The following is a 15,557-nucleotide window of genomic DNA, read 5'->3' as shown; positions in this document are numbered from 1 at the left end:
TTTCACAAATGTGGCAAAATACCAAACAAGCTTTTGAAATACAGAGTTTATAATATCAATTGATAACCTTAAGAATCAACGTCTGCTTAAGTTTGTTGTTAAGCGCTGTCCAAACTATCAAATTTCATTTGACAAAAACATGTCACATGCCTAAATATGGGCATAACATCATATCATGACCATATATAGGCACATCGTGACTAAATAATAATAATATAAGCATTTATATAGTGTCAATAAATGACCAAGGTGCATTATCAAAGGTGTTTTGCACATTAATGATGGAAAAGGTGAGTTTTAAGTAATTTTTTTAATGAAGCAACAGAAGAACAGTTTGTAATGTTTGCAGGGAGTCAATTCCAAATATGGGCATACAACAATTTTTTGTTAAAGAAAATTTGAGTCTTTGTACTTTGGTTCAGGAAAATATAGTAAAGTATACATTTCAGGACTTCCTGTTTGTTTTTGTTTTTTTTATTTTAAAATATTTTATATCATACATATGAATCAAAGGCAAAGTTGATATGGGCAAAGATTTGACCAATGAAGGGACAAGCAACTACATTTTTCAATGCATACCAATACCACGTACATTATTGAAAAATGAATAAGAAAAAATAATATAGAATATAATTCACATGTATAATATTAAAAACAATTATATGTTTTAATAGGGCTCCGGCCACTACGTTGACACTGTTGCAAGCATTCTACACTAGTCTATTCTGGGCAAGCTGGTTTCTCCCCTCCATTTTAAAAATAATGAATCCACCTATGGTTTTGACCACCCCTACCCATGATACAAGGTTTCTTCAATATCAAAACCCATTCTGTTACGAGTCTTGGTATTCAGCAGAGGGCATTCCTTTTTTATTTGTTTTATTTATTTATTCCTTCAAAAAATTTACAATTCGTGGCAAGTTGCTAAATTGAATGTAAAATAACAAATGAGGAACATTTAAAAACAGTTAAAAAGGTATAAAAAGAAAAGGCATAAAAATACACAACACTAAACTACAAATACAAAACAGGGAATCTCAATCAGAGAAAGCATACAAAACATAACATTACATTATAAAATACATTAAAAAACAAATACATAAAATACCCCGCCACAGAATAGCAACACAATTAAAACAATAAAAATCCATTAAAATACCACCCACAAATTTTCAAACACTACTCAAAAAAAAAACAAAAAAAAATGAAGGTAATTTTGAAGCAAAGAAATATTGTAGCAGCAGAAAAAAACATTAAGGTGAAGGTGTTCCTGCCACCCCACATGTGATTCTGGTACAAATAAGCTGAAACCATCATGTATGCTTGCTACTGCATGAGTATCGAATGACGGATCTCTGACAAATTGTTTTGTGTCTACTGGTCCAAAAAGTCATCGGTGCACGGAGCGAGGTAATTCCAAACCGCAATGAGAAAAGGGGTCCGGTTGTATATATCCACATGAGGAAATGCAATAAATTGAAATTACTACGCAGGCCGAGAGGCACCCATTGTGGTGTACCTACGCCCTTGATACAAAGAGTTTTTCTGCTGATCTCGGGAAAAATTTATTTGAAAATGATGGTCAGCTCACACTGCCAGTAGCAGTCAACAGACAGGAATCGTATCTAGAAACTATTCGCATAGATCTGACGGGTCCGGATGCGGTAAGCACAATGGCTAATATCTACAACTACAGTAATCAAGCTATACTTTCAACTAACAATATACTTAACTTTCCAACATTATATTTTTATTTTTGTCTATTATTACACTGACCATTACAGTATACATAACAAATTTAATATATTAGGGCTTTAATCACACGTCATTGAAAAAGATATTAAACTGTGGCTGGTGGTACTCAGCCATTGGCCGGTTGGTTGCAGTTACTCAGTAACGAAGAGGTAACACATGATTTAATAAGGTGACATAGCAACGTATTTATAGGCCAAACATACATTAAACACAGAAGACAGAATTGTGAATGGATCGCTATTGATTATTATTTTGCTAAATGTACAAGCTACTTCAACAAAAAAGTGAAACTGGTAATTAATAGATTCGTCTACTTGCTGAGTTAACTTTAGATAATTGGAATTCAAGTGCTATTCTTTAACTGTTACACTTTATTGAGCATCTGATCAAAAAGTTAAGCCTCAATGAAACCTTTAATCATGCTTTAATCAAGCATAAAAAACATACTAGCCCAAAATAAATACATACAACCACACATAAGTCAAAGAGACTATACAAAATCATAAACCATACACGGTATGTTCATAAGTGAATTTAAATGTGAATCATACTAAAATATTACATCTTACTGCCATTACTTGATATTGCAATTACTTGATTTATTTGAAATTTTATTTCACTTTTTACTTATTACCACAGTAAAGACCTTGCCTCCCTAAGTCCTCTCTTAGTTACATAATGTGTCATTGATACAACAAAATATTCAACATTTATTCTTGTGGATTTGTCACTCTTCAGGCCATCTTAATACGCTTTTTCTATTTGATTGGTTTTACTAAAGATCTGAAAAGACATGGCAACGTTGAAATAATTCATCATAAATTTTACTCTACATTTTTATCTCATTAACATCCTAACACTGACCAGGACATTCTACCTATTTAACTGAAACAATTTCAACTGTCAGCGTACATCAAGCAAATCATTCTAATACAGTACGTGCAGCTAATGAACACACACACAGCTAATCTACTGACCACATCACTCAGCAACTGCTTACTCTACCAGGAGATTGATTAAAATATATACATATTAAAAAAGGTGACTGGCCTATTTAACCAACTAAAACTATTGTCAGGTTATGGTTTTCTGCACACTATAGGAACTTAGAAGCCCAAGACATTACTTCTTTTAAAAATTGCCTTCAGACTGAAGGATTTCAGGCAATTACTGTACTCAGGAAATAACCACACCTTGGTTTCTATTTTCTACAGTGTCAAAATAATTGCATTTCTATTTTCTACAGTGTCAAAATAATTGCATTCTGTGGCTTTTCTAATCATCAGATTAGAAAATTCAGAACTATTTTGATAGTAAGAATTATTAGAGTGTAAGTTTAATTTTGCAGAATGGCTGGGCAGCAACTAACAATAAGTCTATAATATTATTATTACTTATTAATAATATTAGAACAAAGGCCCCGGATTTTTATTGTTACTTATTGGTTTTGAATATAGAGGAATATAACTTATTGTTTACTTACCGTATTAGTTAGAGAATATGTTAAAATGGATATGTATACTCAAATAAACACCCCGTATTACTGTAAATGTGGAGCTACAACACATTACTGTCAAAATGTGTTGAGTGATCATAAAGATTATTGATTCCAACCATGTTAGAACAAAATGCGAGTCTACTTGTGTAGAACATTAATAGAATGTGTTTAGAATGATGTTCCTTCCATGTTTTGTTTACAGTCTTCATGGGGCGATTATTCAAGGGAGACGTCTATTCAAAATGAGGCGTATATTCAAAACGGGGGATTTATACGAATACCGTATGTAATATTAATATTATTAATATCATCATAAATTATCTCCTAAGAAAAGGGATTAACAGATAAAGGTCATTAGAAAGAAAGCAGAATGAAAGAAAAAAAAGCTAGAGGATGGAAAAATAACTACAGTATGTGACAGTACAGATATAAATGAAAGATATAGTTGAAAATAATTGCTAAAAAAACCGCAAACAAATAAGAGCTGAAACAAAATGCCTATTAAACTCTTGTCGACACTATAATTATGTGCAAAATACCTGAGAATGGCTCATATATGGGTGTGGTATTTTATCACAATGTTCAAATATGGGCAAATAACAAAACTTTTTCACATAAAACTTGAAAGTGCAAACAGAGATTAGAGATTGTATTTCATGGAATTCAAATTCCGTCTGAAAAGATTGGAACATTACATATATAAGCCTAGTCACGTTCTACTATTGTACTAGATAGTAAGCCCTACGAACAATAAAAATAACACAATCAATGTACTATCACGTAGCATATTTCAACTGTATTTCCTGAAAATATTTATTACATTGGAAATTATTTCATCAACACAAAATATTTTAATCTTCTTAAAAACCATGTCTCTTGAACTGCATTTAAGTTTTGCATATAGATCATAGTTACAATATCAATACAAATACAATATCATATCTTAAATAAGAGAATATTCAAATGTACTACAATTTACATCTGATAAATAAATATGATTTTCTTTTGAAAAGCAGAGTAAATTAATTTAGTAACTGCAACATATTATAAATCTATTAAGTAAATATTGGCCCACTATAGAACACATTATCGATGTCTGCTTTGAACCTCAAAATACCGGACACTCGATACAGGAACTGTTATACAAAATATATTTATGATCAAAAGCAAAAGCACCTATAAATGCTTATACAGACAAGTTTAGTTCCTCTTTCTCTAAGCCTCTATTAAAACTCTGAATAGGAAAATTTAACAAATTCATGGAAAGATTTGCATATTCTGCCTTTTCTAAAAAATGGGTAGACGAGAACTTTAACAATGTAAAAACCCATACTGTACAGTACCAACATAAGGCTGTATATTTTGCACCATATGAATTGAATTTTGGATTGAAATACAAATAGTATAAGTTCAATTTTTACCATATATGGTAAATCTAAGAATTCATGATCAAAATTTGCATATCTGATTATAGTCCATTTGAAAAGGGTAGTAGAGTACAGTTAAAAAGAAAATATCATAAATAATAATAATGGTCAACTTATAGAGCGCATTTTATGGAGACCTCTATGTGCTTAACATGAACATAAAAAATGCACCAAGAAAGTAATATTTAATCTATCCATATAGACAACTAATCCTAAACTAAGCATGGTTGGGCCAATGGCTCTGAGGAGCCTAATCTATTTTGGAAAATATCAATAGAAGATTTGACTGAAATACAATTATAAAATAATAATCTAAATTTTATTTGGTCAGGATTAAACCAAAGATGTAAATAATGCAATCTATGTTAGGAATTAATTTTTTGGGATTTTTTTTTCTAATTTTACGAGACTGTATATCTTTAATTAAAGTTAAATGAATAATTAAGTGTTGTTTCTCTTTTTACGTAAACAGAAATTCAAGCCATACATTTAGCATTGGTTACATCAATAAATCTCTCATTAATATCAATCTCATCCTTTGGATGTATAAATATTTATTTTAGCGCTCACTCCCATACAAAGAATGTACATTAATTAATCAAGTGATTTGTTTTTAATTCTTGATACTAACTCCTATTACAATAGAAAGTGCTCCTCATTATTATCATTCTGACTCGACAGTCGTTCGCCTTGGACCTTTATCACACAGTAAATCTCATCTTCGTTTCTGTCATGGTTAAAATGCACTGAACTCTAATTTTCTTTTACTAATACAGTAGGCAATAATTAATGAATAATTTAATCAACAATTTGCTTTCTGTAATGAAAAGATTGGTAAGAGGAAAATCAATAATAGGTTTTCAGACTTCATTTTACATGGTTGAAAAATTTAAATTATAATGGACATTATTATACAGTTTAGTATGCCTGCAATATATTATAAACGCTTCTTATTGTGAATAAAAACATTCACTTTTATTCAAGGTAATCAATTATAACCAGAAGAGTTGGTAGAAATGTACTGCATACAAGGCATCACTTAGTTGGTCTTCAATGAAAATAAGCTTACTATTATGTTGTGTTATTGTTATAATAATAATAATATAGAAATTTATATAGCACCTTTCGCCACAGGATACATGGCGTTTAAAGGTTTATTGTAGAGAAATAGGATTATTAAGGAAATAAGTGTGCTTTTAAGGGACTTCAATACTTCTAGCAGGCCGGATGGAAACGGTATTCCACAGTTTTGGAGCAGAGGAAGAAAAAGATTTATCCCCAACAAGTTTGCTGGATTTGGGAACAAAAAGACAGGGCCCAGTAACTGGACAGAGAGAATAGGAAGAAGGTAAATGCATCAACAGGCAAATAACTAGGATTGGAGGACAGTGTATACAGAAATGGATTGCCATTTATTAGTGGACAGATTGAGGTGCATACAGTAGCGCTGGGGGAAAGATGAGCACTCGCATTCCAAAAAGAGTCGACTATTCAATACTGTTTCTGAGCACTTCAGGCACAGGATGCGGTTTAACTCCTTTTTGTTCAGCATTAATTATCTCTAATATTATTTTCCTTATAAAAACAGCACTATACCCCAAAGGCGCATTGGTCCATGGCCAATTGAATGTTTGAAAAATCCGTGACTGCCATTTACACTAATTAAAACAGTGATATATTACTGGCTACTAGCAATTTCCTTAATGTTTAAAAATACATAAATTAAATCTCAAGTCAAAAACATACTGTATTGATCTAAAAGATAGAATATAGTAGGTATGCCATGACATTATTGCAAAAGCTATCAAACATTAAAGCAAAATAAATAATGAAGTTCCACTGAAATATAAAAACACACATATACATATACACATATATATAATATAATAATATAACAATATAATATAATAATATAATATGTATACATATATGAATATGCATACAGTATACTAAAAATCACAATGCTACTGTATACTAAAAATAAAATGAAAATTTATAACGTTAGATCACGTATAAGATACCATGTTTGATGTGAACAACTATTGTTATTTTCGAGACTAAACCCACTAGTGATATTACAGTATGTTTATTCATTGATTAAACCCCTTTGTTATGGCACAACCACTATATTTAATCTCTTAATCTACAGTTTGACATGTCCAACTCACATATGATTAATAAGACTTGTCACCTCTATTGTTCTGTACTAGTTATAAATGCTGGGGTAGTGCAACACTATTCAACCCTTTTTCCTCAACCCCTCCCCTAACAACCAATATATATCATCTGCATTATTTAGGTAGGATCCATGGGCATGATGATGTGATATTGGGCGAGTCAAATGGCCGAGCGGTAAGCAGGGGCGCCACAAGCTACAGCAATAATATCGGCATTTTTTCGAACGGCACGCTCGCCTATATAGTTTTGGTGGTAGAACAAGTCTTCTCAGGTAAGGACTATAAACCGTAGGCCAAGTGTATACAATGGCTTGTGTACACTATAAAGAACCCAGTACATCCTTCGAGACGATACGGGGACCCCGGTGTACTGGAACAGGCACTAGCCTGTGGTAGACGACAAGAGTTGTTGGTACCGGGTTACCGGGTAGCATAGACACGAAGGGACCCTTAGGAGTGAAGAAAGTCATTGATCGAGTTCCTAGTCCACATATAAAGCGCCCTGAGCATCTTATGTTAGATGGATATGTGTGCTATATAAAACTACACTATTATTATATTATACCTATACAGGCAAGTCAAAGATATTTTGTGGCATACAAGTTGTTAATGCATTTAAAGCTGGGAATGCATACTCTTCTTTATTTTGTAAAATAATTTCAATAATAGTACTGTATACCTATTAATAATTGCATCATTTACTGAAATTAATTTTAATAGTAATAAATCTGATATACCGTGTATGGGTAGAATGCCAAAGCTTTCAGAGATTTATGAACTTATGCATGCATTTGGCGGATCAAGGTTTTTGAAAACATAGAGATGAGACAAAGTTGTATAATAATAAAAAACTGTTGTATGTACCCCACCCCACACCAATGCATTGGTTCGACAGTGACTATATAAATTCAAGATGCACATTTAATTGGAAATCGACAGACAGGACGTACTAAAAGGTACCTTAAATTTGCACTGACTACTTAAATTCAAGATAGACCTTTCAGTACTTTCTGTTTATATCCATTTATTCATAAATATGGAAATGGAACATGTAATTAATAACACACAGCTCAGATTTCATAAAAATGTTAATATACAAGATGAATTTCGTCGAATTCAACAATTCAGGTAAGTATTTATGAAGTAGCTGAAAATACAAAGTCACAATCATTATTCTGGGACTAATAAAACCCAAGATAGTTTTCCTGTTTGCACTTCAAATGAATGATATTGTCAGTTTTAATTGTAAGAAAACAGTGTCATAGAACAAAACACGTCCGTACGGATTTATTTCCTGTTGCATAAACTATGCAGCTTAGTTGGCTAATTTAACTGTGCTTGCACGAATCCCACTGCTGGCCCCTTTGAGTGACTGCTAAAGGGCTGAATTGAATTGTCTACATTAACAGATTTAATATGATGTGTCCTTATATGGGCATGGTAATGTGATGTTACACCCAAATATGGGTGTATTACTGTTAATCGTCACATAAAATTTGATTGTGTGGACAGAATCTTAAGGTGCTAAAATGTTTTTAATTTATTATACTTCACACTCCTTAGTGCAAAATAAACATTTAAATGTGATTACAGTAGTGCTGTGTGGCGTCAGCCTTTGTCAACTTTCACATTTATAATTCCACTCGATTCATAGAACTGAATTAAAATTCATGTTGCTATGGCATCAATAATCAATATCATACACCAATCACAAAAAGTATTCTTGCTCTACCCACCTGTATATATATGCTTATAGTAAGACATTACCTTACAACAATATTGCCCTATGGGCATTTAGCTACTTCATAGTTCTTCAGTAGGATTTTGTCTATTATCTTGGGCATAAGAGGCCAAAAAATATTGTGTTGTCCAGCTTGGCCAATGCAGTTTTGACTATTATATAGGGTCAAATTTTCATTTGCTAGCAAATTTTTTCAAAGGAGGAATCAAAAATACTTGTCTACAGTACATTATTATTACTGTACTTTCAAACACCATAATGCCTGAGCCACCTTTAACAGCCTTTCACCATAATACACTCAGACAAAAAATGGCTTCCTCAAGCTAGTACAAACTATCTACGATACATTCTGGGGTAAAGCTGCAAGAGAAGCACCAGTTGGGGAAAGGCAGCAAGGCATTCTCCCATAGGAAAAACTCCTGAAGCCCAGGAAAATAGACAATCTTTGGCCATTTAATTTTGGACATTTCAAACTGTTCAGAGATGATAAGTTGTGTCACATCCAAAGATCATTTTTAGAAAGATAATATAAAACATTTTTTTAAAACTTTTTTGGTCTGACAAGTAGCCAAAAGAGATTTGGCCCTGACCAATGGGGGATTAAGCTCCATCCCTGCTGATGTCACTACACTGGTTGTTTTTAAGACAGTCTATTCATCCCCAAAAGTCTATAAGTGGGGACATATAATTATACAATATTTAACACAGATTACCTAATGTATATACAGTACATCAAAACAAATCAATTGAATTTTTCTTATAAATCCTCCAATTGACATTGGGTTTGAAAAAATATAAAAAATATGACATGGTTTGCGAAGACTTGGAGGGTTTATGTTACTGAATGCAAATAAGTGATACTCACAATGAAGGAACAATTAGAGGAACATTCTGTTGGTTCTCTAAATTCGATCGATTCAGTTGATACATACGCTTGAATTCCACATATGTAGAACATCAAACAGCACAGCCTAGAAACTCCAAGCAACATTGCCATGGCTCTCTAGCTCACTAAAAAAGAGAAGAAAGATAGGAATGTTAAATTGAAATTAATATCCAAGGGCCTACTAGTTTATTGTAAAAAGATTAACACTATAATAAGAATCAATATAAAATAAACCACTTTGTCTAATACTCATATCCAATAGTAAATGGAAGCAAAACAGTAATTAACTGTACATCCGCTCATGTACCTTCTTAACTAGGTTTATAATCAACAATATTAATCAACATTGTACATCGATTATCTATCAACCAATTGAATGTTGACAATATAAGAAGCAGATGGATAGCAAATACTATGACAATACAGTTACAATTAATAGTAAACAACACTGAACGTATTACACTGTGTCATTACTGATCATTAATATTCAGAAATAAAGACAGCCCCATAGGTTTAGATCCATGGTTTAAACAATTTGAAAATCACCTTACATCCTTGTAATGCCTTTTGAAAACATAACATCCTGAATAATTTCCTATTGTGAATATCCAACGTTTTTATATTCTTTTTTATATTATTTGTTTAGGGCACATAAAATGCTATGTAAACACATTTATAGCCAGCACAAGAGAATATGCTCTACAATATATAAAATATATGCACTCGATAAGTATGAAATTATTTTATAGCATTATTAAACAGAACACAGCTCATGTTTACAGTAGCTAATGCATAATAGAGTAGTCACGATCTCCGTAAATTAGCATTATTCCTGGAAGTATCATTAATGTCAATGCTCATTCAAGCTACTGAGCAACTGCGAGAACATTGTGTCATATGTAGTTATTCTCATTCCAGATTTTTCGCAATTTGCATAACCAACATTGTGGGTCTAGGCTACTTGGATATTTCTCCCTTGCTACGTACCACAATATATTTTTCCTCTGGATTCTTCTCTCATATTATGTGTGTAGTGCAACTAAAGTTGGTGCAACTTAACAAATCCAATACTTCTCTTTGGACCAATTAACACAATAAAATAAAACACTACTCAGCTAACTTGCCAACCCAATACTTCTCTTTGGATCAAACACATAAATAGAACACATACTCAGCTCCGTGAAGAGAATTCCATAATACAGCAAAGGGTATAGGCTGGGCTGGTCTCAGCCTGGGGGAGGGGTGCAAAAAATGAGAATGCGGAACTAAGTCCCTATTCCAATGAAAACGGTCATTTTTTTAATTTAGTATTTCAATGCACTCAGTGGAACTAATTTGTTGCCATGGGGAAGGGGATGTGCCCAACCCCCTCATACTAGCTCACCATACACCCATGTACAACTAGTATCAGTGCAACATTAATATGTTACCAAAATTAATATCTTCTGTACAACGCTTTATATAATAATATACATTTATAAAGTGTTGCTTTTTGGCTCAAATACTGTATCTTATTAAAATCTGTAATGTATGATGATGCTTTTAAGATAATTTCAGATAGAAGAATTTTTCAACAAAGGTGCTAAATATATTATTTGTATTTCTTATCACATTTTTATATATTTACTTGTTGATTCTGGCAACTAGCAACAGGACCTAAATATAATTTAGTGACGATAGTATAAAGGAATGACAGGTCGTTTTAAGTACAAAGATTTAACAATAACTGAAATGGCAGACAATACAGTATGGTTCCATAGTAACACCCTATAGTTATTTTTTGCATTTCTTTTTACACTTTTTACTGTTTACTTGTTCATGTCAACTAATAATAGGACCTACAGAATTCAGTGACGTTAGCATGAAGGGATGACAGGTCATTTTAACTCTTTCACTGCGCAAACCCGGTAGTAACCAGGTAGAAAAAAATGTTGTTGAATTGCGCGTACCTGATAGTACCGGGTATATGAAAATAATTCTTTCTAAAATTGTTCCCGTACTGCAGGCACCCTCTATAGTTGTTTCCATAAACTAGAGGTGATTTACCTGCAGCAGTGAAGGGTTAAATACATTAAAGATCTAACAGTACTGTAACTGAAATGTAAAATGGCGAACAATGCCCAGTGTAGTTCCATACAGTAACTTATGCAGATTATCTATTTCATAAAGTTTTTCTGAACAGCACAAAGCAATTGAGTATTGGAATGGCGCCACATAAAAGGAGCAATAGATAGATTGATAGATTGATCGATAGATAGATAGTTACACCTCAGAAAATTGGCAAAATAATCATTCAAAGCAAGATATGTTTTAGTCTCTTTCAGCATAGTTTTGTACAGGCCAGTCCTCTATTTCCAAATACCTAGAATTTTATTTGGCACAATGCAAAACATTGTGAAAATCAATCAGAAATTGTGAGTCTAGGTTTATTATCATTGGTGTTAAAGGAAGGGGAGGAGGGTTTAAGCCCCATCGAAAAAGCCAATCTCTCAGTCAGCCATGACTCGTGGGAACAAAAATATGGAACCTTTTTTGGTAATTGTTTGAGCATAATTCTGAAATGTTTCAGTAAGGCCATGTCTCAAAATTGCAGTTTTTCTAGGCACCAGGTATTAGCCTTTTCAACCCCTCAAGGCCTATAGTATGTTCTACAGTCCCTGCTAGTCAGTGTCAGAAATTATTAGGTCCGCTTCTTCTGTGGTGACTGTAGGATATATTATCTGGGGTTAGGGAGCTAAGCTGTCAACAAGGGGGAGGGCTGAATGAGATAAAGATAACTTTGGCGCACAACACCATCCGAGGGCGGCCGCCACTGTCCTGCTAATCACCCTGAAATATGCACTACATTCATAGCAAAGATGGAGTCATTCCTAGCAACTTTAGCATCTTTACATGAGGATTGGCTGGTAGACAACAATAATACAGCATTTATTTATTACAAAATTTAAATAACCTCATATTATCATTTGTGGCATACATACTGTATATTTACTACACAACATGTAAAGTCATCAGAGCCAACAGACCACAATTTTACCAAATTCATCTTTATCAATCTGCTTTTTTGTAATATCATGTTGTTCTTATTTTATGTCATACATGTACTCAGTGTACCATTATCAGTTGCAATTTAGCTGGAAAGCTACAAAGATGATATTTTTGAATTAAATTTGATGTTTTAAAAAATTAAATCAGCATGTGTGTTTTACAGTAGCACCTATCATTACAGAACTACAAAATTTCAAAACAATTCAACAAATTTATAGAGTAATTTTATCAAAATGATTGAGGAAATATATTGAACGGTTTAGAAAAATATTAAACAATTTAAAAAATTATTATTATAATTACTATTATTACTATTATTATTATTATTATTATTATTATTATTATTATTATTATTATTATTATTATTATTATTATATGTATTTAAGACATCCTGTACATGGCATTTTGCTGTTGGATAATTTGAAATAAAATAAAATAAAAACCCTCTTTAAGCCAGGTTTTGAAGGGAAAAAATGTTGACATGTTAATTCGGGAATGGGTAATGAAATACAGATATTTTAATATTTAAAAACTGGGGGGGGGGAGGGGAAAGGGGCATAACCACTCTTTTTCCAGCTTTCACAACATTACAAAATCTGTGTCTCATTAACTGTTCTTAAGTTTTTTGTCAAACACCTTATTTGTCTCTTAGATTCTGGTAAATCAGTTGTATAACATATCAAACATATTTTTTTTCTCTGGAGCCTGGTTTTAATATGAGTATGTTTATGAAATGATAACTTTTCCAGATGAATGTAAATGATACGGATGATGAAGATAATGAAGCTCATAATGATGCTAATAATAAAAGGTTTCAACTCCCTCCCCTGACAACAATCCCTCGCCCCAGTAATATTATTAGTATAACCCTTTCATTATTATTATTATTATTAAAATTACCATTATTGTGAATTTGTGTTTTTATTTTTATAGTTTAACAATTTTACTACTGTACATCAAGGTCTTCATTTTACAAACTTATTAGATTTTCATACAGCTTTTATCCAATTCTTAATATTATAAAGTTTTATTTGTAAATTCAAAATTGATTTGATAATGAATAAAGAATTAAACTGAATTATTATTATTATGATTATTATTATTACTATTTTCATTATTATTAATATATTTTTATTATATCTTATACAATATAGCTATTGCAATTGAAACTGCAATATTATTAGTATTATCGTTTTGTTAATATTATTCTTATACTACTATAGATCTGATACAATATATATTTTAATCAGTATAAAGAGGAATCTGTTCTTCTAATTTGTGTATATTTATTCTTTTGTCCAAAACTTATTCATAACACAAAAAAACCACAATACATCCTTGATTTAAGTAGGTCCAAAAATACTATTATAAAACCACAAAGAATAATGGCATTCATCCTAAGGCAAGACTTTTTTTATTCCTTGTTTCGCGTAATTATTTTTTAAAAGATTTTTAGTGGAGGGCGGAAAAAATATAAAAGTAAAATTTTGTTTTCTTATATAGCAAATAGTTTTGTCAAAATCATCCAGACAGAGTAGAAAATTAAAATAAAAGTTTATTGGTGAATGTCAAATAGGATGGTTAAATGCCTCAAATTTATATAATTAGGAAGAAATATACATATTTATCTTTGGAGATTTCAAGACAGCGGAGGACGTAATAAAAATAAAGAATAATTTTTTTTTTAAATTACCACTATTTCGTGGCAGCGGGTGTGCTAATTGGCCAAAAATAAAATTTTATTTTTATTTGAAATCATTAATATTTGCAGTCGACGACTGGCCCCATCGAGGAACTAAGGTATGAGGTATATCCGTATACAAAATTCTATTTATATTCAGAGGTATTTATATTCAAGGAAATCTGGTTTTTGCCATATGAGGTGCAAAAAACTGGGGATGTGAACAGTGGCGTATTGGTGGGGGGACGCATCCTCCCCAGTCTCCCCCAAAAATCATGGTCAAGTGGTTGAAAGTCACTTAAAATCACTTTATTTTGCGAGTTAGCACACCATAACTGATCATTGAGGACCCAGAGTTCACCTTGCGTGCCCCATCAGTACCCCCACTTTAAGACTCCTACTACTTCTCGATACTTCTCGATATACGCAACTTGATGGTTCTTCAATTTAATAATACAGTGTATCTTGAATTTGAGACCCCTCTGATTCCTAGACCCCTCCAATTCGAGACGACTTTTCCAAAGACCCAAATAACAATCTTCAACCTTTTAACACAAAGCAAGCCCTCTAATTGGAGACCAACCCTGAGACTACCCCAAATTTTCAGGTCCCAAAGATGGTTTCGAATTGGACGGCGTTAAGTTATGATAATGAAAAAGCACCATACAAAGAATTTTTTAGAACTCATACTGTCAAATTTAAGACAGGAGTAGGCCTACTATTATTTCATTAGTGAAGAAAAAAAACACAAAGCTAAAGTTTAAAAAAAAAAAAAAAGCAGCTAGGCTACCGTCAGTTTCATTGAAAATATGATACCATAATCAGTGATGGGCGCTGAGGGGTCTAGGAAAGGCGTGCGTGGTAGATGGTGGACAAATGAACCCCTCCCTAGGCTAGAGACAACTAGTTTTTCGGTCTTACTTCTTCTTTCTTACAATTCTGGTATATTTCACATATGCCTATATTTGTATAAAATATTAACAATAATAACTCTATATATCAGAAAAAATATCGACCTACCTGCCTGCATTCTGTTCTACATTGATTTCGTAAGCAGGTGATGAATAGTGCAGGTGCTAGGCCTGTCAGCCGATTCGTACGACCATTGGCAGCGAAGTCACTGGGCAACCTTTTCAGTCGGTGTTGGTCTCTTGTGATAGGATCACAATTACAATACTCTGAAACCGCATAAGGCTCAGTTGTTTAACTTGTTCAAACAAATCAATGTTTATTCAACTGCGACCATTATCTAACACTCGTCATACTACTTAATACAACACAATAAATCTTTTGATCGTGGTGAAATTCACTATTATCAGTCATTCTGCTTTGCCTATACTGAGT

General features: G+C 32.4%; 1 protein-coding gene across 1 annotated transcript in view; it reads right to left on the bottom strand.

The window, feature by feature from the left end:
• The window catches only part of LOC117119371, a 26,835-nt gene extending 11,278 nt beyond the window's left edge, over nt 1-15,557 (bottom strand). Inside the window, exons 1-2 of the mRNA XM_033264172.1 lie at nt 15,234-15,557; nt 9,464-9,609 (exon numbers count right to left, since the gene is read on the bottom strand). Coding sequence (XP_033120063.1) covers nt 9,464-9,595 — 132 coding nt within the window. The 5' untranslated portion in view covers nt 9,596-9,609; nt 15,234-15,557. The remainder of the gene's footprint in view (nt 1-9,463; nt 9,610-15,233) is intronic.

This window comes from Anneissia japonica, unplaced genomic scaffold (assembly GCF_011630105.1).
Source record: "Anneissia japonica isolate Jap-2015-1 unplaced genomic scaffold, ASM1163010v1 scaffold287827_len377088_cov200, whole genome shotgun sequence".
In the NCBI taxonomy this organism is placed as follows: domain Eukaryota; kingdom Metazoa; phylum Echinodermata; class Crinoidea; order Comatulida; family Comatulidae; genus Anneissia; species Anneissia japonica.
This window is presented reverse-complemented; position numbering and strand designations above follow the sequence as displayed.